Below are 27,117 nucleotides of genomic sequence, written 5' to 3'. Positions count from 1 at the left end.
AGTCCAAAAATAAACTGCCATTGTTCGCAACCTCCAGGAAAGCAGCGGCCGGGGTCCGACCTGGAGACGGCGGCCGGGCCACCTCGAGGGCCGACTTCCTCGCTTCCCGCGGCTGGCAGACAACCCGGGCTGGTTGCCGCGGGGTGGAGGCGGCCCTCGCGCGCTATTGTCCACACACTCGATCCGGACTGAGCTCCTTCCGGTGGCAAGTTTGCAACGTTTGGTTTGAAAATAAAAAATATAAACATCAAGTCCTTGCCAATCAGCCCAGGACTCAAAACACAGCTTTGCAGCGTTGCCAACAAATGTTAGAAGGTAATCTTATGAGCTGCTCACGGAAAATTGAGAAAAGTCCGGTCAAAAACAAAAGTGCTTCTAAGTTCAATTAAAATTAGATTATTACAGAAAGTGCACGCACCTAGCATTTATGTTCATGTCTGCATATCCTTTACCTTTAAACCCAACATTATTCAGGACCACGCCATGAAGGCTTCTGCCCGGCTGCCATCTTCAGAGAACTTACCAAAAGAAACCCAAAAAAAAAAAAAAAAAAAAAAAAACCACCGCCCACCGCCACATGACGATCGCAAAGGGGCGGGATGAGTAAAAATCGCGGGAACGCCCACGAATCTGCTCGGGGAATGAGTGACGCATCTCTGTTCCAATGGCTAGCCTCCATTTATGGAGCTAGCCAATGGGACAGAGAGGCGGGACGAAGCCCCATACATGTAAACAAAAGTTTTTCGCTTGCGCAGCTTTCGGCGAGGCGAAACCTAAAAAGCAGGAAATCAGACCACAGAAACGCTACGCTTCGGCAAATGTAACCGGACGACCGAGGGTGTCGAGCAGGACTACACACAATGTTTTAAAACGGTAATGGTATAAAGCAATACAGTTGATGCAAGTTAATGTGGAGTGTTTTACACATTAATGAAAAATTACAAGTAATCTTTGAGCAGAACTATCGAAGCAGGTTCAAGTGTAGTGCCACTCACTGCATTGAAACTCATGAACTTTACCCTAAGAATAAATAAAGGACCAGTACTCAGTAAAATTTAGCAAAGATAACTTCAAGAAACCAGTACCACAAGACAAAAAACTAAATACACCATTCACTCCCTTACAAAACAAAGTGCATAATTCCACCAACATGGCAACTGGCTGTATATGGAATCTCTCTCCGCCAGAATCCTTTTTACGTGCAGGCAGTGAACCAGCGTTAAAATGGGAAGAGTGGAGGGAATATTTCCTCAATTATATTTCCACACTAGAGGAAGATGACGAGATTAAACCAGAGAAAAAGTATAAAATGCTAATGCACAGCCTGGGAGCAGGGGGATAAAGGTGTATAACTCAATTAATAAAAAGATAAGAGCAGAGAATGAGGGTGATGTATTCACCGACGCAATTGACGATTTAAATACATACTACAAACCCACAGTCTGTGTGGGAGTAGACCAGTATAAATTCTTCCACAGGAAGCAGGGAAAAGAGGAGTCAGTGGATGATTATGTCTCCGCACTTAAAAATCTGGCAATAAACTGCCGTTTTGGAGATCTTCACGACGAGCTAATAAGAGATCAAATTGTGATGCAAGGCTCCAATGAAAACATTCAAGATAACCTATGGGCAAAGGGTGAATACCCATTGCAGAACATAATAGACATCGCTAGAAAGGCAGAACTCACAGGACGATGCGCAATAGCAGTACTAAAGGAAGACAAGATAAAAAAAGAAGGAGAACACGTGAACAGAGTGTCAGACCAAAAAAGTTGGAAAGTTGGGAAGCAGAGTTGGAAAAAGAAAGACACCACGCAAACATACAGGAAAACTGAAACAAGGAATAAGGGATACTGTTATCGGTGTCTAAGCACAGCTCACATGGCATATGATTTTAAATGCCCTGCCCGGGAAGTCAAATGCAAATTCTGTGGTCTAATTGGACATTACAGCAAGGCGTGCAATAGAAGAAGACCACAACGCATAAAAGCAGTAGAGGACGAGGAAGAGAAGTTGGAGGAAGAGTCAGACGACGACATCAACATATACATACTAAACATTGATGATGAACAGGACAATGATAACGCAATCAAAAGTAAGGCTAAAACACGAAAACCTGTGTGCCAAATGACAATTGGAGGTGTAGAAATAAGTATAGTAGAGGATTCTGGTTCACCATACACCATTGTAAATGAAAAAGTCTGTAGTGCTAAATTCAAGGAAAAGATTGGCGAAAGACTTAATAAACCAGACATTGCAATAAAATCATTCAATGGTCAGCCTATTGAAATGTGTGGGTACAGAAGACTAAAGTTCATATTCAAAGGCAGGGAAGCAGATTGTAAACTCTACGTTTCCAAGGTGGGACCATCCGTTCTTGGGTGGATGGACCAGGGGAGCCTGGGAATCATGCTGGATCTGAACAGTAGGGAACCAGTGCTGCGCATATCTGACACCAACGACTATGCTAGCCAAATACTAGCAAAATATCCTAAAGTGTTCAGTGGAAATGTGGGTGTGTTGAAGGGGTACCAACACAAAATAAAATTGAAACCAATCTCCACGCCCACAGTGCACAAAGCAAGGAACATACCATTTGCAATAAGGGAAGAAGTCAGAAACCAACTTGAAGCTACTAATTGATGGAATAATAGAAAGAGTGGAGGCATCAGAGTGGGTCGCACCTCTTGTTGTTGCTAAACGCCCTAATTGCAAGCTGAGACTCTGCATAGACCTTTGTGATTTAAATCAAAACATCATATTGGAACAATATCCACTCCCAAAAATAAATGAGATGGTGTCAACAACCAAGGGTGTCAAGTGGTTTACCACCATCGATCTAAAATCGGCATACCATCAGGTACAGCTACATCGAGAAAGCAAATCACTGACCACATTTGTGACGCCGTTTGGGTGTTTTAGATTCACCAGAGTGCCATTCGGTTTGGCTTCTGCGACCGCGATGTTCCAAAGACTAATGAACAACATATTTGAGGGTGTCACCGGTATGTTATTGTTCCAGGATGACATTCTAGTGATGGGTAAGACGAGAGAGGAACATAACAGCCGAGTGGAGCAAGTTCTGGAAATATTGAACGGAAAAGGATTAACTGCATAGCACTCAAAATGCAAGTTCGCAAGCAATTCGGTCAATTATCTGGACCATCAAATAACAGGTGATGGCATCAGTCCAAAAAACTAACTGATCCAGGCCATAAAGGACTCGCCTGTACCCACCAACAGAGATGAGTTGAGATCATTCCTCGGGTTAGTGGAATACTACTCGAAGTTCATCAGAAATTTTTCGACGAAAACATACACATTGTGACAGCAATTGAAACTCAAGAACAAATTTGAATGGACTGATGAATGTGAACAAACCTTCCAAGACCTCAAAAATGACATGTGCAAAACATTACCCCTACAAGGATTTGACCCCGATCTCAAAAACTTTGTGACGACCGACGCCAGTAACAAGGGCATTGGAGCTGTACTTACACAGAAGGATGCAAAAGGAGTGGAGTACACAATTGCGTTTGCATCACGATCCCTAACAACAGCAGAGGAAAAATGTTCAGTGATAGAACGGGAGGCATTGGCCTGCGTTTGGGCACTTGAGCATTTCCGACAGTACATCTGGGGTAGGAAGGTTAATCTTTGCACAGACCACAAACCCCTAACGAAGGTGCTCACCACTAACGGTTTGTACACAGCATCACCACGGTTGGCAAGAATCTCAATGCGTTTGTTCGACTACATTTATGACATACCATATGTTCCCGGTGTAAGGATGTGGTAGCAGACTTTTTAAGCAGAATGCCACTAGAGTCTAAAACCAACACGGAAATCAATGAAGTGGATGATTCATGTGTAGCAAATTTATGGGAGTGTACAAGCAGAATAACGAAGAAGTGGCTAATGGAACAGAGTAAAGACAGAGACATTGGAACGGTAATGCAAATGATCAAAGAAGGTTGGACAAACAAAAATAAATTAAATGAACAATTGAAGCATTTCTGGGAAGTGAAAGACGAATTGTCAATGGAAAATGGACTACTAGTGAGGAGCGGAAGGTATGTACCACCTACTGTCATTAGGAAGGAAATACTGGAAATATGCCACGAAGGACACTTAGGCATAGCAAAAACCAAAAGCAGAGTGAAAAACACGTACTGGTGGCCAGGTGTTAGCCTGGATGTGGAAAGGAAAGTGAGAGACTGCAGGTTATGCATGGATTCTGACAAGACCCAAGTAACTAAGACTAACAGAACATTATCTATCTGCAGGACATACACCTGACGACCTTCAATGGACAATTATCGAACAAGTAAACTCGGGTCACAACCTGACTCAACGTCTTTTTGAGAAAGAGCAAAGATGGGTTTACAGGCTGTCCACCCATAGGACAGGTTTGAATGACAATATCCCGTGGGGCTCAGTCATGGGGTAATTTGATAATACATTCACTGCAAGCATATACCCCCTAATCACACTCTGAGCGTTTACCATCTATGCCAAGAGGCACAGCGAGATTTTTTGTGCCCTGAATTTAATAACGATGTAGTTGTTAACAAACTGTGTTCAACCTTCTTTCCCCAACTGAAAACCTATAGGCATGAGGGCCATGTTCCAATCCCCACTTAACAAGTACCGGAGGTACAACGCACCTTCCATCACGTTTGAGCTCCATTTCCGCCGTCGAAACCTATTTTTTGCGGTTTCATAAACCAACGGCAGTACTTAACATCTGTGAAGCCGCCCGATCCCGGCAAGAACTGTGTGCGTCCAGGGTTGCCATAGTTACCGTGTTCCAAGCCTCACTTTGGAACCGCAGTCCTCTGATTGCTACTACCAACGCACGTGACCCGCCTAACCACGCCCTTTCCAGGAAGACAAATTTCCTAATATCAAGCTCTCCGTCTCCATACGCTTCAGGGATTCCCACGGGGCGTACCGTCCTGGTAACCAAGTAGGTTTACCGACAGAGGAGCAGAAGCTACAAGTAAGTCTCGATCAACACGATCCTCTTGGATTATGTCTCCACGCTCGAGTAGACATCCAGCCACTCACGGCGTTTTCGCGCCCGCTCTCACTATCACTCCCTAGGTGATGTAAGCATCGCCCGTGGAACCCGGACGCCCATGAAGCGGAATCTCTCCGCGATTTGAGTAAGCAATTTGTTTTATCGAAACCTGGGTGCCGTCAAAGTAGATCGATAGAATTGTTTTTTTAGATCTAACTGTGCAACGTTTAGGGCGACACCACCATTTTCTCTTAAAGTGCTATTTCAATTCTGCATTGATCCAAATCTCCCGAGGGAAATATCGTAATATACTGTGCCAGAACCCAGGTATCGACATGGGGATACACTCGACAGTCATACAGTCTTTCGACTGTAGCACTCGCATTCCGGCTAAGTACTTATGCCTACAGCTCAGCAGTGAGTGCTGAGAGTGACTATGTTGTATACCTGCCACACATATTGCGGGGCAGGCACCCCCTCTTCTATATGTTTTATGTGCCTTTGTCTATCTTTTGTATTGTGATCCCAACCACCAACTACCCTGGAATATTTTTCCACAGGTTTTTCTTCCACACCGGGAAGAAGAATTTTTGAATAAGAAACATAATTTTTGTGTTTCCAACTATCACTGACCGAGGGCAGGGCGCACCTTAGCGTGTGCGCACCACCCAGGTCTCACTGGTCCTGACGAAAACCCACAATTGTTTGATGGTTGAAACATGTAGACCTATATTTTAATTCACATAGCACACGTCGTTATTTTAACACACTATACGTCTTTAACACCGAAGTCTACCTAATTAGGCATAGGTGTCACATTTCTTTTACAGGGTGTCCAGTCACTTAGGAATAAAGTCTTGGAGTGAGTAGAATTGGCCCTTTTTTAAACCACTTACCACCATTTTATCACTGCACATATAAAAGAAACAATTACCCGCTCCACTGTAATCAGGTGTCGAAGCACACCCTGGTGGCACTCAGCCTCCGGGGTGGGACCCCGATGATGAAGCATGTCACCAACTAGGTTGGTGAGTGAGGGGTCTTCTTAAAGGACATGCTTTGTCCTGTATATTGGTTGGGCACAAGCCTTTCATGAAGCCTTAAGCTTTAGGCACAGAGACTTTCTCTGTTACACCTGCAGGGGGTACTCCTCTCTTTGTTGTGTAATATATAACAGGGGACCGAGAGTTCCCACCCTACATTCCTGTAAAACACCCTACTCTCTCTTATTGTTTTCAATAATTGACATAATGGGACCTGTGCACAGTGACGTAGAACCACAATACATAATTGTCATAATTGATCACTACACTAAGTGGCCGGAAATAAGAATTACAAAGAAAGCAGACTCTCAGCACGTGGTCCAATTCCTGGAAGACACCTTCACACGTGAGGGACTGCCCATAAAGGTGGTGAGTGACAATGGTGTGCAATTCACATCGGAATTATTCAAGGAGTACATGTTGAAGCACAATATTGAGCACAAAACAACTTCACTCTACCACCCCGCTGGTAACGGGGCAGTGGAAAGATTCAATAGAGTCCTCAAAGGTATTATCCAAATAGCCAATTCTAACCAGCTGGACTGGAAGAAGGAAATACTGAAGACGGTGTGGGCCTATAGGATAACGCCATGTGACACCACAGGCCACAGTCCGTTTGAACTCATGAGGGGGCGAACTCCACTCACCAAGGACAATGTGGGCTGGGTTAAGGCTGCTCGCAGAGTACACTGGTCATCAAAGATAGTGAAGGAGAGGCTAACTCAAGCACAGTCCCAAAGCAAGAGCGATTACGACAACAGACACGGATGCAAGAATGTGGTAATCAAGACGGGAGATGTTGTCAAGGTGAAGAAGAGTGGACACGTAGGCAAGGGTCAAGAAAGGTACACCGAACCCCTGACCGCGCAAGAGGTGTACTGCAATTCTGCACGTTTAAGCGACGGAAAGGTCTGGCATTTTTCAGCCCTTTCTGCATACAAACATCCTGTGGATGAAACGGAGGACAAGACACCCACTGAATCGACTGGAGAGCAATCAGGAGCGCGGAAAGACCGCGTGTCCGGACTATACCTTTCGGACACTGAATCCGACTATGAATGGCCAGCACCTTCAGAAGAGAGGAGTGGAAGCTGTATGCATAAGGACACCATGCCAGACGACAGTACAAACAGTCAGACCAGACCAGAAGGCGCAAGTTGCCTACCATTCCGGTGCGCGAACCCGCACCACCGATTGACAGAAGCAGGGCAGGAAGATTGTTGGGTCCGCCTGCGAAATTCAAGGACTATGTCTGCGGATAGTGGAGCCTTATGCTCCTACTTTTTCCCCGTTTGTTTCCATCTCCCTAAAGGGGGAAGATGTGTTGTGTTTATAATGTTTGTGTCCCACTTGGGACACCGTACCAAGTGTACACGCCTGTGTCCCTGGGCGGACACTGTACCAGCGGTGAGGTCATCAGCTGGGAACTGTCACATCTGACAGTTATCAGCTGATCACCGAGCTGACTGGAAGTTCGCTCCGACGCTGTAGGAGCATTCGTGTTGGCTCAATAAATAGCTTAATCCTTTCCTGTGTCCGTGAGTTCTTAACAAGTACATGGACCCCAGGGTGGCCCCAAGAAAACTCAACACATCTCTTCTTTATCTTTAGCATCTCAGCATACTCAGTCATCAGAAAAGACACTGTGGAACCCAAGACTGCTGGAAGCGACAGGTAAGTGCATGCCTGGACCTAAGTAGTCTCTGTGACTGGCCCCCACCCATTGTGGTCCATCCAAGTTAAGAGAAGTAGCTATACTACCCAGTTGGATAAGAAAACTGCTTAACCGATTGCAACAACTTATTGCCTTCTTAAAAAAAATAATTCACTTTTAAAAATCATCTTTCTCGTTCTGGTGTCTATTTCAAGATAAAAATACACTTTATTTTTGTAAATTGATGCCGGATTTCTATTGTGCTGTGTTTCATATCCATTGACTATTTTGGTACATCTAAATGCCTTACACCTGTTCCTTTGACCAAGCCTGACTGCTCTGTGCCACATCTACTGAGTACTGAAATAAGGGATTTAATAAAGAACCCTAACTGAACCTAATAAAGATTGTGACATTACTGCATGGTGAGGTCTCACAAGGACACTGCATAATAATCCACTTCCCTGCAATCTCAAAGCAGATCCCACAAATGTCCAACACTGGAGCCATGTGCAACATATGTCAAGAGTATCAGTGAACCAGGTTGAGTAAGATAGTAGAAGTCCAGCTATGATTACATTTGCAATGTGAACACATTCAAAAATTGGGGGGACATCTCACCCCAATGCCGGACGCACAGCATATTCCTAGGGTCTACACTCATTTTATTTATGGATCATTTTCATAATTTCTACCTGATGCACAACTTGATTTCCTCTATGACACCACCTTTATTTCCACATTACAGATGTAGAGTTAAACAGGATTTTAGATCTCTATGTGAAGTGGATTTTATATTTAGATGTTTTCATAGAATATTGTAACTTTCTTGATGTTTTTAAGTTGTAATGGTTTTAATTAACCAAACAATAACGTGCCCATTCATACACAAGACTATCTCACCTTCTTTTGCAAGACTTTACATGTTGAGAAAGCAGCATCTGGAATCTACATGCACAAAGATAAAAACAGAATGTCACGATTGAGCATTTAAAAACTCTACAGTTTAACTATCGAGATATTTGTCCCGTTTGCTAAAAAGACATTGCATTGAAAAATACTGTATATATACACATCCTCATCATAATCCTATCAAACAGCTTTTTACATTTACAACAACTTCTCTCATTCTAATGGATCTTTTCACTTAAGATTCATGTGGACAGATGCAGCAGTAAACCAGTGTCTCTTTGAGGGTGCCAGACATATGAAATGCAAAACATTGATCTAATGGTACACTGTCATTATAAGTCACTTTTCTCCTGTCCAAAAGGGTTAGAGGCAAAACACGAATTGGGTGGGGTCACTTGTGTTTCCGTAGTGAAGGCTGGACATGTCCTTTGTGGGGGCTTCAATGCTGGTTAACATCGCTCATCCTCTTCTGAAATGGCACAGACTAGCGACAAAGGATGGAATACAAACAAGAGAAACACCTAGTGATTAAGGTGTGATGTCTTAGGCAGTTCCATCAATTAATTTTTGGTGCTCTGTTTATAAAACCTCTACAACAGACTAATCAAAAAGTATATTTATGATTTTAAACAGCACACATTAGAGACAGCTTGCTCTTTTTGTATAATAAAAAAATAGAAAATATGTGTCAGCTGAATCCAGGTAATCCTTTTTATTGCAGGGCTATGTAGGCCATATTAATTATATAGCCTTTAAAACGTGAGAAAGCACTGTATTTTAAGTGTAGGTGCGACTGAAAAGGGTGTCCCTTGTTTACATCCATAATTTTGTTTATAAAAAAAATCTAAAATGTTCACAAACAAAATGTTTTTGGACTGTTCTAAAAGATAATCATTTCTCCTCTCCACTTTCCCTCTTCCTTCAAGAAGTGAGCAAGCCATCAGTTTCCAAAATCCTGGGAAGGGTATGGGTCTGCCCGAGACAGCAGAGTAACATGCCAACCAACCGCCCACAGGAATCAACCACTTTACAGGTTGGCAGCTAAGAGGAGAGCCGCCCAGAGCAGGATAGGAGTGTACTTTTAGCCAAGAAGGGCGAGTATGAAGAAACACAAGACCAGTTCTCTCCATCAGGATTCACCCCTGGAAACTTCTGAATACCTGGGGGAGGCAGGTAACAGATTATATAGGTAGAGGGAAGAGACCACAGACAGACAACAAGCATTTGCAATGCAATAGGTCTCGCATTAATTAAGTTTGATCTATTGGCATGGCTAAATACTGCAACACCAATTGCAACAAAAGTCTATAAATTGTAGGCCAAACAAAATCTGTATTTATTTTTGTAGCAATGGTGGCATGCTGCGCTTTAGATTAATATGTTTAAAAGTAAAGTGCGCCATACTGCGATTGCTACAATAGTTAATTGTGGATGCGTTAACGATTGATGTGTGCACTGATGGCTGGTGGTGTGTGTGCCTGTAGAAATTGTGCACTGATGGCTGGTGGTGTGTGTGCGCCTGGTGGAAGTGTGCACTGCCGGCTGGTGGTGTGTGTGCCTGGTGAAAGCGTGTACTGGCGGCTGGTGGTGTGTGCCTGGTGGAAGCGTGCACTGACGGCTGGTGGTGTTTGTGCCCGGTGAAAGCGTGCACTGACGGTTGGTGGAGTTTGTGCCCAGTGAAAGCGTGCACCGACGGTTGGTGGAGTTTGTGCCCGGTGAAAGCGTGCACCGACGACTGATGGTGTCGGGTGAAAGTGTGTACTGAGGGTGTGGTTGTGTGTGTGGTTGTATGTGTGGTTGTGTGTGCGGTTCTGGTTGTGTTGTGTGTGTGTGGTTGTGTTGGTGTGTGTGTGGGGTTGTGTTGGTGTGTGTGTGGGGTTGTGTTGGTGTGTGTGTGGTTGTATATGGGTGTGTGTGTGGTTGTGTATGGTTGTGTGTGTGGTTGTGTATGGTTGTGTGTGTGGTTGTGTATGGTTGTGTGTGTGGTTGTGTATAATACAGATGTGCTTCTTTCAGGCACATGCCTGAGCAACCACCTCACTTCAAAACATCATTACCCCAATTAAAATATATACGAGACTATCTCACAGAAAACGTCATTTGGGGGTGTCCAGAGGCATAGAAGAGTTGGAGCTGCGCTAGATTTTTAGGACAGTAATATGTTAGAAATTCCCATACATGGATTCTCATCTGGAATTATTTACATAGTAGTTATTCTGAAAATGTGATATAGATCCTGCCTCCAGGGCCAATGCTGGACACCTAAAATGACTCGCATTTTTCTTCACTGCTGTCAAATTATTAATTGATTTTTATCCAGATGATGAATTCCACTTTGAGTTCACTATCGTATGCACCCTGGGAGTTGTGGTCCTAGTTTGCTTCAATTGAACACTAATAGATTTTTTCACTCGTTAGTATTAAATTAGGGTGCCCAGGTGTATTTATGTAGGAGTTGTTTATAGTGCTATATGTCCCTTGCGGTTTCAGGGTTCTGAAATAAGAGTGGGTGTTTTTTGGCTACCTGAAAACTTCTTACTCACTCACTATCATCATACACATGGTATTTCCAGCCCTGGGATTTTGTAGGACAACCTAATGCCTCCTGTGTCTTGTAGTCCTGGTTTACTCATACCATGGGCTTGTAAGAGATAAGCACAGCCTTGGCTGTAGCTGGTTGACAAAGCTGTTTGGACAACCTTTCGGCAGTAATCAGTTGTTGAATGAATACAAGTGTGCTACCCTCAGTCCTGAGACTGGATTGGCTTCCCTGTGAGAGGCAGCAATATAGGTATTTGCACCGGCTCTGCCCGATGACATCATTGTAGTAAATACAGTGTGCTGACGGGGCAATAATTCCCACTCTTATGTATAGTTAAGTGCAGACCCCTCAGAGTTCACAGGGACTGCACACAGAGAGCTTTGGAGTTCCAGGGCAAGTGATGCTCGCCGCCCGGTCTTACTACTAGGCACATTAACGGTACTCACAATATATGGCAAGTAAGCAGCAATACACATGTGGGCAGTTCATCTAAGCTCGTTTTTGCATCACTTCAGTATGGAGATTTCTCTATTATATACCAAAGTCGCAACACGCAAAGACAAGCAATCACAGGCAGTGAAAACAGGATGGGAGGAAAGGAGAGCAAGTGTTAGTTAGCGGGACGTTAAAAAACATGTCCCGGCTTCAGCTCAACGCATTGTGGTTTTGGGCAAGTCACATAATGTACCTAAGCTAGTTTAAGCTAAATAAAAATTGCAAAAAACGTTTCTTGAGGTGTAAATGTGGTGTGCCCTCTGTGCTGTGCTTTATAGTTCGTTACTCTTAATACTACAAACAAGCGGCTTGAGTACTTCGGGGCAGATTTATGATGACTGGGGCATCCCCAGGGATGCGCCAGTCATCCTGCGCCGCTGCTCCGCCACCCATGGTGCGCCGCATTTACAATGCGGCGCACCATCGGGCAAAAACGGCACAGATGCGTCACGCATCTGTGCCGTAAAGGTGGCGCATTGCTGGAGCTGCGTCGCAAGCGCGACGCAGCACCAGCAAGGCTCGGGGGTGCACCATCGCCACAATGCTGCGTCAAGACCTACGCCTGCTTCAAGCAGGCGCAGGGTTTTGACGCAGCATTGTCCTGAAAGTGACTGAGTGAAATCTCATAGATTTCACTCAGCCACTTTTAGGAGGCGTTCCTGCGCCGGAACGCCCCCCCCTGCGCCGGAACGCCTCCTTATGGCGCAGGGCTTTACAACGTGACGCATCTCCTAGATGCGTCACGTTGTAAATAGGGCGCATTGTTTGCGCCGCTGTTGCGTCAAATAAAGTGACGCACCGGCGGCGCAAGGCCTTCATAAATCTGCCCCAAAATGTTGGGAGGGAGGTAAGGGTTGACTGGGTAGCCAACTGCACAGGTTATATCAGGCGTTAATAAGTGCTGCCGGTGCGTCAATGAAAGGGATGCAAAGGCGGCGCAATGGGCTCGTAAGTAAGCTCCTATGTACATAACTATTGCTGAAGCAGAGCAGCCCCCGATAGGGTGCGATCCCCTCGTTCTCATGTGGGGGCCCTGACCACAGCACCCTCACGTGGGTGGAAGAGAAGTTACAAGCCCAGCCTTCCATGCAGGATTCAGTGATGAGGAAGCACAGTGCGAGCACCTAAAGGCGAGAGGCACGCACAGTCACATAAAAGCCTCACGCCATAGGAGCAAGAAATACAAACAATACTAATAGGGACAAAGGCCCTCAGGATTAGGCAGCACAGTCAACAAGCACTGGCAAAGCCAATATGCCTGGTAGGCTGGTCCAACTATTACTTGAAAGGATAACTTTTTAAAACAAGCGATTATGGCAGCCAAAGAAGCTGTTCAACCATCTATGGCACTGCTGAATCAACAGCTAACCCGATGCTCAGGCAATGACTGAGGAGACCATGTCATTCAGTGGTCAGGTGCTCTTTGGTAAGGAGGTGGACAACTTGCTAAGCACAATGAAAACCGAGACAACTACCATGAAGGCAATGGGGTCCTGATTCCAATAAGCTGTTTTTTCAATCTTCTTGTGGCTGGAAAAGCTGAACAAGTAATGCATAACGAAGCTTGCTGTATTACTTTCACGACATACAGTGAACTTCCTAGGCTAATAATCACAGTCAATGAGGACAGCAAAAAGAATCTCCGTTAGAGAAAAAGAGAGGATGTTAGTTCCACAACTGATATGTACTTAAGACGCGGCTCTCTTTGGCACGTTTCACCGTCACCATGGTGGGAGATTATTTTCTTCAAGATCAGGCGCGGAAAACATTACAACGGATTAGTGGGTGTTCAACATCATCTGATCACATTACACACTGAATTTCACCACAAGACTTTATCAACATCTAAAACACCTACGTAGTGTGGTAAGGGGGCCAGGTGGCTCCTACAGAGTGCCCAGGGACCCAATATCTGGTAGTGTGCTCTGTAGAAATGCCTAGAGGCCAGTTCAGTACAAAAGGTGTTGTTAAGAAGGTGCCAAAGCAAGAACTAATCATTTAGGTTTATAGTTTAGAAAGGATAAAGACAGGGTGCTAATACCAGTTTTCTGCATCTAAGAAACAAAAAATATATATTTACAAAAACAGAAATTGAAGGTAATCATGTTGGAAGGTAATTCCTCTCCCGAATGGGAGAGTTTGTCTCTACGCCCAGGATACAGAATCTGTCGGCTTCCATCGTGTTCCAAACTATGAAAAATATAAGAAATATCCACGTTTTCTTGTGAGAAACATCACTTAATTCAAAGTCTTCCTCTTTGTCCCCAAGTTAGACCAAAGTGACCCCATCAAGTGGCTATGTCTGGTAATCGTCCGCCTAAAAATGTAAGGGAAAGACTGTGTAGATGGTGGGCAGACTTGCAGCTTCAATGAGATTCTAGAAAAGAGCTGAGATAACCTAGGCAGATTGAAGCTCCTGTTGTTATGTCTAGGCTATATTGTAGGGATTGTAAGATTTTAGAAATACTCGTGGGATGGAGTTGCCTTTAAAAATGCATATGGTTAATTAGATAAGCACTTCTCACCAAAGCCACTTTTGTTGGGGTCAGCTGGGTATGTAAAGGCCATCAGCAGTGTGAGAAGGTGCTGTGGCCCACGGATGTGTGGGTGGAGCAGAAAACAGGATAACAGAAACGTCAATTAACGTAGTACAAGCAGAAATAATATAATATGTTATAAAGTCAAGGGACTAGAACACCGATTGGGGTTGGTAGAGTATGAAAGTTAGTAATCAAAAGGGTAAAGATCAGGCGCTACAATGGTGACAAGCATAGCAAAGCTTAAGAAAAAAGCAAACAAATCCCCCCGGCCCTCACTTACCTACCTCCGGCCACAGAAACGCTGGAACACGCTGTGACGCACACCGCAAGTCGGCCTGGAGCGCGCCTCGGCAGAGACGCGGGAGGACAGGAGCGTGACGCGCGTGAACGTGCACGTTGATGTTCCCGCGCGTTCACGGACCTGAGTCGGTTCGTGCCCGGCTCTGTATCTGCTCGCTCACTGCTCCGACTCCCTTGGCAGGGAGCAAGGCGGCTATAAGTCTCGTTGGCGGCAGGGCTTCGCCCTGCAACGCCAGCGAGACCTAAAAATGGCATGCACTGTTGTTGTGAAGACAATAATCAGACACTGCCAGCTTGACTAAAGAAGCTCTTTCCCTTTTTGTGTTTCCATAGGTCAGTGAATATCCATCAACAGATTGGTTTATGTCATCAAAACCAGTAGCACATATTTCTGGGTAACACAAAGATCAAGTGACTTGGCCAAATGACCAAGAAACCGGAGTTCGATTTGAGGAGAGCAGCTCATCAACGCTTGACAATAAACGGTTTCTAAGCTCATAGCAAGATAGAATGGCTACCTATATGCACTTTTAAAAGGTTCTTAATCGAGACTCCATTACATACATACTTGATGCTTCACTTTTCATAAAGACCCTGGAGTTCTGAGATGCATCCTACGCCATGACAGTAACTGTTCTGTAGAATGTGTGATCCTTCCTCCACGTTTAACTTATGTTCAATTGTATTTGTAACCCTTACTATCTGGCATTGATGTCTAAAATATCATTGTTTTCAATAAAATCATGCTTTTTCATTGCAAATAACATTAGAAACGGAGTAAAGCCCCACAGAACCTATGATCGGGGAAGCAATGGGAAATTTGAATAGAGTGTGAGATCACACAATGTTTGTTTATTTGAGGCAGGAGGGATAAAAATTGTACTACTCCAGAGTTCATGGAAAATAAAACTACCTTCAACAACTTGACAAACTGCTAGCCTAAGCTGACTTTACACCTGCACTGCTATCCTCAAAGCAATGTTGGTTTTAAGTAGTACTGAACAGTGATATGAACTAAGCATTTTATGGTGTGATTAAATAGCGTTTAGGAGAATGGGATCAGAAACGTTTGCCAATAAAATAGCAATAAACTGAACTGTTGGGTTACCTCAGAGATTTCACATTTGGATAAATCCAGAATATCATCAGCACCAGCTTCTTTAGCCTGAAAGGACAAGACAATTTGTTCATTTTATGTGTTTTCATGTTTCTATTATTTTTCTATCAATTCGTACAACATTAAACCACAACTTAGTACAAATGAATAATTATTAGATATGCATCCTGTTTCTGGGCAATGAATACATTTAAGGCCTGATTTATAGGTTGTGTAAGAACAACAGGAGTAAACCCATAAACCACGTCGGGATGAGTGTGTAGTATAAACAATAACAATTCCCAACAGGTGTCAGTTTAAGGCAGTTAAATGATGTATGCAATCAGCATTACATGAACAAGAAACAAGGAGGCTCGAAAGGTATAAAAGCTTATTATTCACCATTCAAAGGAGAGTGTTTCACATGGGAATACAGTTAGGCAGCACTGTACAGAGATAATCATGTGACAACCCGAAGGCACTTGATGAGTGGTGATATATACAATTAGTGAAGTTGAAGATGCAAGTGCTGAAGGTGCACAGCGTGTTTATACTGATTTATAGGTTGGCAGACAGTACTCTGTCTGTCGTGTTGGCAGAGGACATTACCTCCACCAACCTGACGGACTATCGTCATCCAAATTTAGAGATGCCCATGGGCCCAGAGGGCATTTCTGTACTTTTAAAGGTGCAACCATCCCTTTCAATCATTAAGAGTTTGCTGGATGGTCGGCATTGGTTTTGATGATCATTCATCAAACTTTTCCAAAGTTTTCTTCTTAAAAAAAAAAACTCCCCATACCGGAGTTTGTTTCGGAAAAAAAAAATATTGAGCCCTACATCCTAGGAGCTTTCTCCCAAGGTGTGGGGACCATTATTTGTTTTTTTCTGTCCTGCATTATCTGGTGATGACAGAACAAAAAGACATTTCACCATCCTCCCCTTAATAGGACATAATGTCCATCCTCTGACAACCCCTCAACCACCGGACCGTCTGAGGAAGCTCTCTGTCAAAAGAACCAACGGAGGCTCTACTGACAGAAAACCTAAAGTATGCCTACTTCTAAACGAGGCAGATGGCCAAAGAATACTCCATCACGCTTGTGATTGAGTATCTAGTTTGCCAAAAGTCTAAATCAGTCCCTTAGATTCTTAAGCATCAAACGTCATAAGGTATTAGGGAGTGGAATCTTCCAACATTTATAAGCAGAAGGAGGGGAGAGGGTTCCAGAGAATCCTCAGCCATCCCCTCTGTAAGATGGCTTCTATAGTTCATCCATGCATCCCAGATCGTGTTACATTTCCCCAGGCAACCTTCTTCCTCATGTACCCACATCTCAGCATGTAGGCCCCAGTCAATGTTCAAGTGCCATTTATCTAGTGTTGGGACCTCAGTGCTTCCCCAGAGACTCAGCACATCCCTTCTGGTAGCCATCAGACCCAGCTCATTCACTTTAGACATGTGCGCAAAATTAATTGGAGAACAGGGGCTAAAAGCAACAACGCAATAAAGATATGCAAGTAAACATAATTGAAGACAAATGTATAAAAGTACCAAAATAGATACTTAGTAGACAGGATGTGTATGTTCAAAACGTACAATCATGGTGCTATGAAATGGCACAAAGGATTGGCTCAACCATATCCACAGGTTACGTTTACCCAAAAATAAATACTTTTTAATGACAACTTAACTGGACGTTTATGAACTAAGAGAAATAGGGGTTGGATCTTCAGAAGCCTACTAACTGCAAAATAATAATACTGAAAAGCCGGAAATCTTCTCAGAGAGTAGAATTCTGTATTGCTGAAATGTTATAATTAGCAGTAATAGCGAGTATTTGTTTATAAGCAACAACACACAAAATTCCGAGTAAATATGAGGTGACTTTCTGGATTTATAGGACTGAAAGGTGGTCTGGCTGCAAGCAATATTTGGCACGGTACTGGAGAATGTAAAAGTTATTAAAAGAGCATTATGAAGGGACCCTTTAATATATTACAATTGTCATCAAAGCCTATCATCCTTCGAGTAAGGTGTATGGAAGTAGTGCTTCCAGTTCGCATCACATAAGTAACATTTTGTAGAAAACCTTCCTTTCATACTCTATGCTTTCCTTTCAATGTTTTTCAGAATAATACATACATCTGTATGTCAAACTTACTTTGCTTCAATGGTTGTTTATTCTAGGTGATTTAATCTGGGTTCTTTTTTGCAGTCAGATTTTCCTTAGGAAATATTTACGAGGTTCTACAGCAAGAGTAACCATGACTATGAAAGTTTACTTGAACAAGTAGAGTCCTTTACTCCAACCAGCAGTCAATGTGAATTAAATATGCCACACCAGGGTCAGGAGTATTTTCCTAGGACCCAATGTAAAAACAGGAAGGAGGTGTAGGTCAATTTATGAAGACTGTCACAACCCCTTTCAGAGGGCCACGGGGCAAGCAGGAATTACTGGGCCCAACTGTGGTGGCTGAGGTCTTTTACTTCTGATGCCCCTGGGACCGGCCTACTATGGACTCTAAGAAACTGGGCCAAGTACCCCTTCAGCACTTAACTCTCTGTGGTAGCGGGGGTCGAACAGTTCAATGGAGGCGGTAGGTGTAAGGTGAGCAGACACTTATAACTCGAAATACATCCAGGAGCCCCAATAAATGACTGAAAAGTCAAATACTGGTGTTTATGTAAAAATAATTCATTTATCTACTAGCAAAAAGTACAATACAATGGACTGAAAAATATATTCACAGTCTTCTTGAGGCAAGTCCATTAACATTACCCATATCCAATTTCCAGTCACACTTCCCTCCCCATTCATTGTGGCGGCATCCAAGCTAAGCCCCGCTAAGCTGCTAAAGTATCAGAAGTTCACTAGCAGATCTTTAGTAATATTCCAGAGTGCTAGAGCACATCAAGTTAGCAAGTGCTCGTCGTCCATCTCACCTGCTCTCGTGGAGTGGTGGTTTTGCACTATACCATCTGTCAGGCATGCATACATCCTTGCATGGGTTGAGTTAAGCACACAGCGTCAGAACTTTACTACAGTACCAGGAAGCACCTATCTAGTGACACAGTTAACCAGACCGGCTCACTCTACTGATCACTAAAAACATGGCATTCTGCCACTACTGTGCTTGTGATGCTCAACACCTGGTGAAGGCAATAATCGTTACACTCCTTAGGCTAACGCTTTAGGCGCCCTTCACTGTCTAATCAGGCCATAGCCCATGAGAAAACCCTAGGTCATAGCGCACACGCATAATCTGTGTTTGTTTATGACCAAAAATCCTTATCAAGGATCCTGAAATCACCATAGTTGGTGCATTCAGGGCAGGGCTACACGCCCTTCACCATGCAAGGAACTTTTCCATCCCACCCAAGACAAACAGCCTCCAACTAGATATGGAAAAATAAGTGCAAGTACATGGAACAATACAAGGCTGTCGAGGTTTTAAAAGGGGCAACAATCATGTAAGTGACTCAACAAAACAAGCATTGGAAATGCAATAGGTCTCGCATTAGGAAAGTTTGGGCAATTGGTATTGTAAATGACACTTTTTTTATTTATGTGTTGGTTTTGAAAATAGCAAAAGTAATAGCTTTGTCAGTTACAATGTCAATAGTTTTAACTTTCGCAAATCTGACACCTATAGCATTTGTAATGCAATGTGTGTTGTATTTACGTGACTTAGATGTATTGATATTGCAAATAACAATGGCTTTTAATTTTGTAAATAATTAATACTTAAATAAAATGTATTGTAATTTATAATGGCAATAGCTTAAACGTTTGTAAATAACTTTTGTGAAGATTATGTTCAGTGTATTTTATTGTGACGAAAATCCAAGAACATTGCATTTGCACCTACACACACACACAGCCACACACACACACATAGATGTGGTGGTGGTGGATCTGGGGGATATGGTGGTGGTGGTGGTGGATGTGGTGGTGATGGTGGTGGATGTGGGGGTGGATGTGGGGGTGGATGTGGTGAAAGTGGTGGTGGTGGATGCGGTGGTGGTGCATGTGGTGGATGTGGTGGTGGTGGATGTGGCGGTGGATGTCATGGTGGATGTGGAGGTGATGGTGGATGTGGTGGTGGTGGATGTGGTGGATGTGGTGGTGGTGGATGTGGTGGTGGTGGATGCGGTGGTGGTGGATGCGGTGGTGGTGGATGCGGTGGTGGTGGATGCGGTGGTGGTGGATGCGGTGGTGGTGGATGCGGTGGTGGTGGATGCGGTGGATGTGGCGGTGCATGTGGTGATGTGGTGGTGGATGTCATGGTGGATGTGGAGGTGATGGTGGATGTGGTGGTGGATGCGGTGGTGGTGGTGGATGCGGTGGTGGTGGAAGTGGTGGTGGATGTGGTGGTGGATGTGGTGGATGTGGGTGTGGTGGATGTGGGTCTGGTGGATGTGGGTCTGGTGGATGTGGGTGTGGTGGATGTGGGTGTGGTGGATGTGGGTCTGGTGGATGTGGGTCTGGTGGATGTGGGTCTGGTGGATGTGGGTCTGGTGGATGTGGGTCTGGTGGATGTGGGTGTGGTGGATGTGGTGGTGGATGTGGTGGTGGATGTGGTGGTGGATGTGGTGGATGTGGTGGTGGTGGGTGTGGTGGATGTGGCGGTGGATGTGGCAGTGGATGTCATGGTGGATGTGGAGGTGATGGTGGATGTGGTGGTGGATGTGGTGGTGATGGTGGATGTGGTGGTGGATGTGGTGGTGGATGCGGTGGTGGATGCGGTGGTGGATGTGGTGGTGGATGTGGTGGTGGTGGATGCGGTGGATGTGGTGGTGGATGCGGTGGTGGTGGATGCGGTGGTGGTGGATGGGGTGGTGGATGTGGCGGTGGATGTCATGGTCGATGTGGAGGTGATGGTGGAGGTGATGGTGGATGCGGAGTTGGATGTGGTGGTGGATGTGGTGGTGGATGCGGTGGTGGTGCATGTGGTGGATGTGGTGGTGGTGGATGTGGCGGTGGATGTCATGGTGGATGTGGAGGTGATGGTGGATGTGGTGGATGTGGTGGTAGATGCGGTGGTGGATGTGGTGGTGGATGTGGTGGTGGATGCGGTGGATGTGGTGGTGGATGTGGTGGTGGTGGATGTGGTGGATGTGGTGGTGGTGGATGCGGTGGTGGTGGATGCGGTGGTGGTGGATGCGGTGGTGGTGGATGCGGTGGTGGTGGATGCGGTGGTGGTGGATGCGGTGGTGGTGGATGCGGTGGTGGTGGATGCGGTGGATGTGGCGGTGCATGTGGTGATGTGGTGGTGGATGTCATGGTGGATGTGGAGGTGATGGTGGATGTGGTGGTGGATGCGGTGGTGGTGGTGGATGCGGTGGTGGTGGAAGTGGTGGTGGATGTGGTGGATGTGGGTGTGGTGGATGTGGGTGTGGTGGATGTGGGTCTGGTGGATGTGGGTCTGGTGGATGTGGGTCTGGTGGATGTGGGTCTGGTGGATGTGGGTCTGGTGGATGTGGGTCTGGTGGATGTGGGTCTGGTGGATGTGGGTCTGGTGGATGTGGGTCTGGTGGATGTGGGTGTGGTGGATGTGGTGGTGGATGTGGTGGTGGATGTGGTGGTGGATGTGGTGGATGTGGTGGTGGTGGGTGTGGTGGATGTGGCGGTGGATGTGGCAGTGGATGTCATGGTGGATGTGGAGGTGATGGTGGATGTGGTGGTGGATGTGGTGGTGATGGTGGATGTGGTGGTGGATGTGGTGGTGGATGCGGTGGTGGATGCGGTGGTGGATGTGGTGGTGGATGTGGTGGTGGTGGATGCGGTGGATGTGGTGGTGGATGCGGTGGTGGTGGTGGATGCGGTGGTGGTGGATGGGGTGGTGGATGTGGCGGTGGATGTCATGGTCGATGTGGAGGTGATGGTGGAGGTGATGGTGGATGCGGAGTTGGATGTGGTGGTGGATGTGGTGGTGGATGTGGTGGTGGATGCGGTGGTGGATGCGGTGGATGTGGTTGTGGTGGATGCGGTGGATGTGGTGGTGGTGGTGGATGCGGTGGATGTGGTGGTGGATGTGGTGGTGGATGTGGTGGTGGATGTGGTGGTGATGGTGGATGTGGTGGTGGATGTGACATGACATTTTTATTATATACAGAGGGGTACTTATTTTGTACCAATCACTGACCGATGTTAATGTAAGGGTTGTAGATGGTGGGTTGCGCATGCCTTGTTTTCATTTCCATTATAATGACAATAATCCTTTCTTTGACCCTGTGCTCAATCAACGTGGACTGTATTATAGTGAATACGAGGGGCTTAGATAAAGAAATAGGAGAGGCGAGGAGGAAGGGAAACTGGGGTAAGGAACAAGCGACGGAGGAGAACAAGACGGAGGGCATTGCTGGGGGGAGGAGAAATGCGACACGGCGGGCAGGGAAGGGGGCGGAGCGGGGAGAGCGGCGATGAGGGTGAGAAGGTCTCACATGAGGGGGCGTGGTATCTTAAGTTGTGTTGCTTTGGGAGGCAAGATTAAAAATGTGTAAGCCTATCTCTTTCGTAGGGAGTTAAACAAAGTTAAAACAACTGGCTCCAAAGGTTTTGCTTAAGTATGTGTGAAGTAATTAGCTGTCTGCCTCTGCTTTCTTCCATTGCACTGGCATCTAGGTGTTAGGCTCAGATGGCTTGAACAAAAGACGGGCTGATGGTCTTTTAAATCAGGCCTTTGTTTCTGCCCAGCTGGATGTTAAAATAAAGCCCCCTCCCTTCCACGCAGGTTAATACAGACAAATGCCGGCACTGCTGAATGATGTCCCAGCGTCCGAAAACGACACCAGAAGAAATTCAGCATGTTTTACTGAGCCAGAAATATCCGCCACATAACCCTTCTCTCCAACACTGTTTGGAATCGATCGGCTGATTTGTAAAATTACAAGTGGTCAGAGGGATAAATCTGACGGCAAAGAAGAAAAGGAACGCGAGGCTTAAGGAGATTAATGTAGGGATGGATTTGACAGAGAAAACCAGATATTTGAGATTATAACATTTCAAAACAATGCGTCACCCGGAGATGGGGACATTAGATCCACAGAGTAGGAGAGAAAAGAAATGGTTTACTTTTTTGCTTTGGGTTATTTTAGATTTGGGAATTTCGAGCATCATTTGCTTAATGTAAAATCGATTTTTAAAGTGGGGTCCGCAGCACCTACTCAGGGGGTCCTTGAAAATTAAACAATATAAACTTGCTGATGAAATAAAAATGCACATAAATAGCCACATTGAAGAAAAAAAAAACTCTATAAATAAAAATAAATGTGAAATTGCAGACAAAGAAATGAAGCTTGTAACTTGGCATGCTTGAGACGCGGCCGTGAAACTGAAAGTACGGCCGACCGGCCGTGAATAATTAGGGGGTGAGAAATGCGCTGGGAGGGCTGCCTTGATGTGGTAATGCGAGGCAGGCAGGCAGGCGGCTGGTGGCATTGTGCACGCGCTTTTTAGGGCTTGCGCTTGCGCAATGACCTAAAAAGCACATGCAGTGCATGGGATCGCCAGTGGAATCGCCAGTTAGGTAAACTCTCGATAAGCCCCTATATATCTCGCTCCCGCTCAATGCGCATGCGCATTGAGATAGGTCGCTCGACCTAAAAAGGGATGAGCCTGGAAACCATGGCAACCATGAAATCCAAACTCAATGCTACACATTTTGAATGAGTCTTGCATCTTTTTATTCCCCCTCCCCTCCAAATCCAGGGTGAGGCTTTTGCTCCTTTTCAAACGCAGGGGACTTCTGATCGGATGTATGACATTACAACGCATGCTTTTACCACGCATGCTTTTACATCGCAAGTTTTACAACGCATGCCTTTACAACGCATAGCGCTTTGGGGTGCTGGATAGTGAATAGTTTAATTTACTATTCCAACTCCAGTCCCCGTGGATAGTAGGGAAGGTGTTGGATAGTAAATTAAATCTATTCCCTATCCTAGAGCACCCCCCAGCGCAATGCGTTGTAATGGTTTGCGTTGAAAAAGTTGCGATGTAAAAGCATTGCGTGGTAAAAGTTGCGTTGTAAGTGATGTTTCCCCTTCTGATCACATCAGCTGGTCGTTTAACAAGCAACATGCTCTGCCAGCAAGAGGACACTGCACAATCTTCCCTGAAGATAAAGTGGCCTACAAAACTTATGACCGTCTTTGCTATAAGTCAATTTCTTTGCACTTCTGTGGAAATAAAGTGATGTGCGATCATGTACGGATGCTTGCATTTTTTATTAAATTAGACACGAAAGATAAAAATATTGCAGAAACGATATCCTGATAAATGAATACACTTTGAGTAAGTTAATTTAAAGCCTTGAATATGGTACAAAGAATGAATGCAAGTGATAAGTTATCTACGTGTATACATTTTGACACATATAATAACCACATATATAAATCAATATAAATAAATATCATTTGCAAATAGGAATTTAGGAGTCAATCAGTGCAAATTGGTATTGGGTTCATGGAATTCATCTGATGGTATTAATTTGATCGAAAAACTGAATATCGAACTCGCCAGATTTTGAACCTGTCTGTGACCAATAAAAATACAAGGCACTGACCCACAGGTGATACTGACTGTGAAAGATAAAAAAAGATTGAACAGTGTTGAAAACACACAGTCCTCACCAGGCACATCTGATACTCGAGTCGTTTTCTTCCCTCTTCACTTTGTTTTTTCCTCCGGCCGAACAGCGGCATCTTCTCTTTCAATCTCAGTCACTGCGACGCCCCTTAAAGAAGGATACAGCACAATCAATAGTGATGAAAGGCTGAGAGAACCGTGAGGAGAAGAAGAGAAAGTGAGAAGTGTCAACAGAGTAATATATAAGCAGACCCTATTCGGTTTAGCTAAAGACATTTTCGGCAGTTTTACAGACATAGTGTAGTGACAGTATTAATAATCACTGGAAGATGATTATATTCACAATAGATTTATTGTAAATAAAGGAGCTTGTGACAAGGAGAGGTGACTGCGCAGAGTCACGGAATGAAAAGCCAAGTCAGCGATCATGACGTCACTTAAATACATTCTTAGAATTCTAACAGTGGAGCGTGCACAGTGACCAATGGGAAGGGGAGGGGGAAATAACAACTAGACTTACAACATCTCCCTTTATAGGGAATATAAATTACATTAATTCATATTCTTTAAGTGCATTGGGTAGCCTAGAAATTCTGCCATATCTGGTGTAGGTGCCTTCCCAACCACCATGCACATTAGTAAAACGTCGGGGTTCAGGGGTGGCTGTAATGGGCACCTGAAATGAAATGAAATGAAATTTAGGTCTTATATAGCGCATGGCTGCCCGTGAGCGTCCCAGCGCTGAAATTGCAGAACTTCTGAGGGTGAAGACGGGGAAAGGAAGGAAGTTATTGCGGGAAGAGATGAGTTTTTAGATGCCTACGGAATTTCAGAAGATTGGACTCAGAACGAAGATGAAGTGGCAGGGCATTCCAAGAGATGGCCACAGTAACCGAGAAACGGCGTCCTCCAGTTCGGGCTTTTCTAATTTTTTGGACTGTGGCCAGATGACCTTGAGCTGATCGTAGGGGCCTATTGGGTCTGTATGGAAAGATCATATCTTTTAGCATTGGGGGCCCTTGATTTTGCAAAGCTTTATGGGCCGTGCAAAGTGCCTTAAATTTGACCCTTTCGCGGATCGGCAGCCAATGTAGAGCCTTAAGGGCGGGTTTGGCTGAGACTCTGCGAGAGGTCCCAGTGAGAATCCTAGCTGCAGCATTCTGTGTTCTTTGAAGAATGTTGATCGTGGATTCCGGGGCAGCAAGAAAGAGAGCATTGCAGTAATCTAGTCTTGATAGGACTAGACCTTGAACAAGCAATTTCTGGGAGGGTCCTGGAAGTAAAGGGAGGATCTTTCTGATGGAACGCATTAGCCCCACACATGTGCCAGCTGTTTTTTCCGCTTGCGTTTTGAGGGATAGGTCCTGTTCGAGCCAGAAACCCAGACTTTTTAATTCAGTCTTGGGTTGAGGGAGGGGGCCTAAGCATGCTGGCCACATGGCAGATGGAAGAGAAGATATTTTGTTTCCCAACAGCATGAGCTCAGTTTTCGAGCCATTGAGCTTAAGCCTTGAGGCAGACATCCAGGCATGAATACCCTCTAGACAGTCATGAAGGTTTTTTACCTTATCCTCTTCCAGAGAAAATGAAACGATCATTTGGGTGTCGTCAGCGTATGTGACGGCTTTTATCCCAAAAGGAGAGACCACGTCATCCAGGGGGGCCATGTATGTGTTAAAAAGCGTAGGGCTCAATGAAGAGCCCTGGGGGACCCCAGGGCTCTACCACAGTTGAGTAGTAATGTTTCCTGACTACGGGAAACATTACTACTCAACTGTGTATCAACAATATCATCAACCTGAAGTCTGTTAGTGTAATTATCGTTGTAACAACTTTCAACAATGTTATCATTTTTGCATACTAAGTCACTTGACGAGTACACATTATCATGTTGAGCAGACGTGTCAAAATCGTTCTCACAAGTATAAGTGTTAAGCCAAGAAAACTCATCGTCAAATTCAGCATTGCATCTCCTTCCCTTGAACCATAATTCAACCTGGTCTTTGTTAAGCCTTACAGCATCACCTTTGTTACGCCAACCTAAATGCCTGAGGCGAACAGCACTATCTGAGACTTCTATAACTTCTTCAGGATCAAAGAATTTAGACTCTCCATTGAGATGATGACCCGGCTTAGTGACTAAGGCCCAATCTCCATTGCAGAATACTTTGTTTACCACCCTATGTACCTTGTCATGATACTGTTTGGATTTCAACTGACTATTTACAATCTTCTTATTGACCTGTAATTGATCATCATCAATAGTAATGGTGGTAGGTAAGGTGTTTTCAGACACATCAAATTTAGGAGTCATATCACGGTCACATCTTCTCCCTCATCAAAAAGAAAGAGGTGAAACCTGTAGTGCTGTTGGGCGTGGTATTGTAATCAAAGACCCTCTCTCGAATGAAATCTTTAACTGGAATTCTTGATGCCAACGCTAGTTGAATACCATCTTTTAGAAAGCGATTGACTCTCTCAATCTGACCATTAGACTTTGGAGAGTATAGTGGTGTCTTCTCTTGACGAACTCCATGCAATTTAAAAAAGTCAGTAATCTTGCTTGAAGTTAGTTGTTTCCCGTTGTCCGACACTATGATGCGAGGATTCCCTTCGATGGTGAAACAAGTGTGCAAAAAGTCTATGACAGCGTCAGAGTCAATGGTATTCACAAACTTGTGATAAATCCATTTAGAGTAACAGTCACTTACTGCAATTAAAAATCTAGCATTTTGTTCAAGAAGTTGGAACGGTCCTGCCAGATCTATGGCGATTTTGAACCATGCAGAGAAGTTGCATTTCTTGTGTTCTAAGTTTCCAATGTTTGTCAGATTTGATACAAACATCACATTTCTCAACATATATATTAACATCAAGGTCCATGCCAGGCCACCGATAGTGTTCTTTTAGTTTTCTTT

General features: G+C 44.7%; 1 protein-coding gene across 1 annotated transcript in view; it reads right to left on the bottom strand.

The window, feature by feature from the left end:
- LRSAM1 (leucine rich repeat and sterile alpha motif containing 1) overlaps positions 1-27,117 on the bottom strand; it is a 362,528-nt gene that overhangs the window by 250,579 nt on the left and 84,832 nt on the right. The window contains exons 2-4 of the mRNA XM_078642118.1: positions 24,244-24,347; positions 15,618-15,674; positions 8,624-8,668 (exon numbers count right to left, since the gene is read on the bottom strand). Of these exons, the coding sequence (XP_078498244.1) occupies positions 8,624-8,668; positions 15,618-15,674; positions 24,244-24,315 (174 nt within the window). The 5' untranslated portion in view covers positions 24,316-24,347. The remainder of the gene's footprint in view (positions 1-8,623; positions 8,669-15,617; positions 15,675-24,243; positions 24,348-27,117) is intronic.

The sequence above is a fragment of the Lissotriton helveticus genome, chromosome 5_1 (genome assembly GCF_964261635.1).
Source record: "Lissotriton helveticus chromosome 5_1, aLisHel1.1, whole genome shotgun sequence".
In the NCBI taxonomy this organism is placed as follows: Eukaryota; Metazoa; Chordata; class Amphibia; order Caudata; family Salamandridae; genus Lissotriton; species Lissotriton helveticus.
The sequence above is the reverse complement of the archived record's forward strand: the minus strand, read 5'-3'. Positions and strand labels throughout refer to the sequence as shown.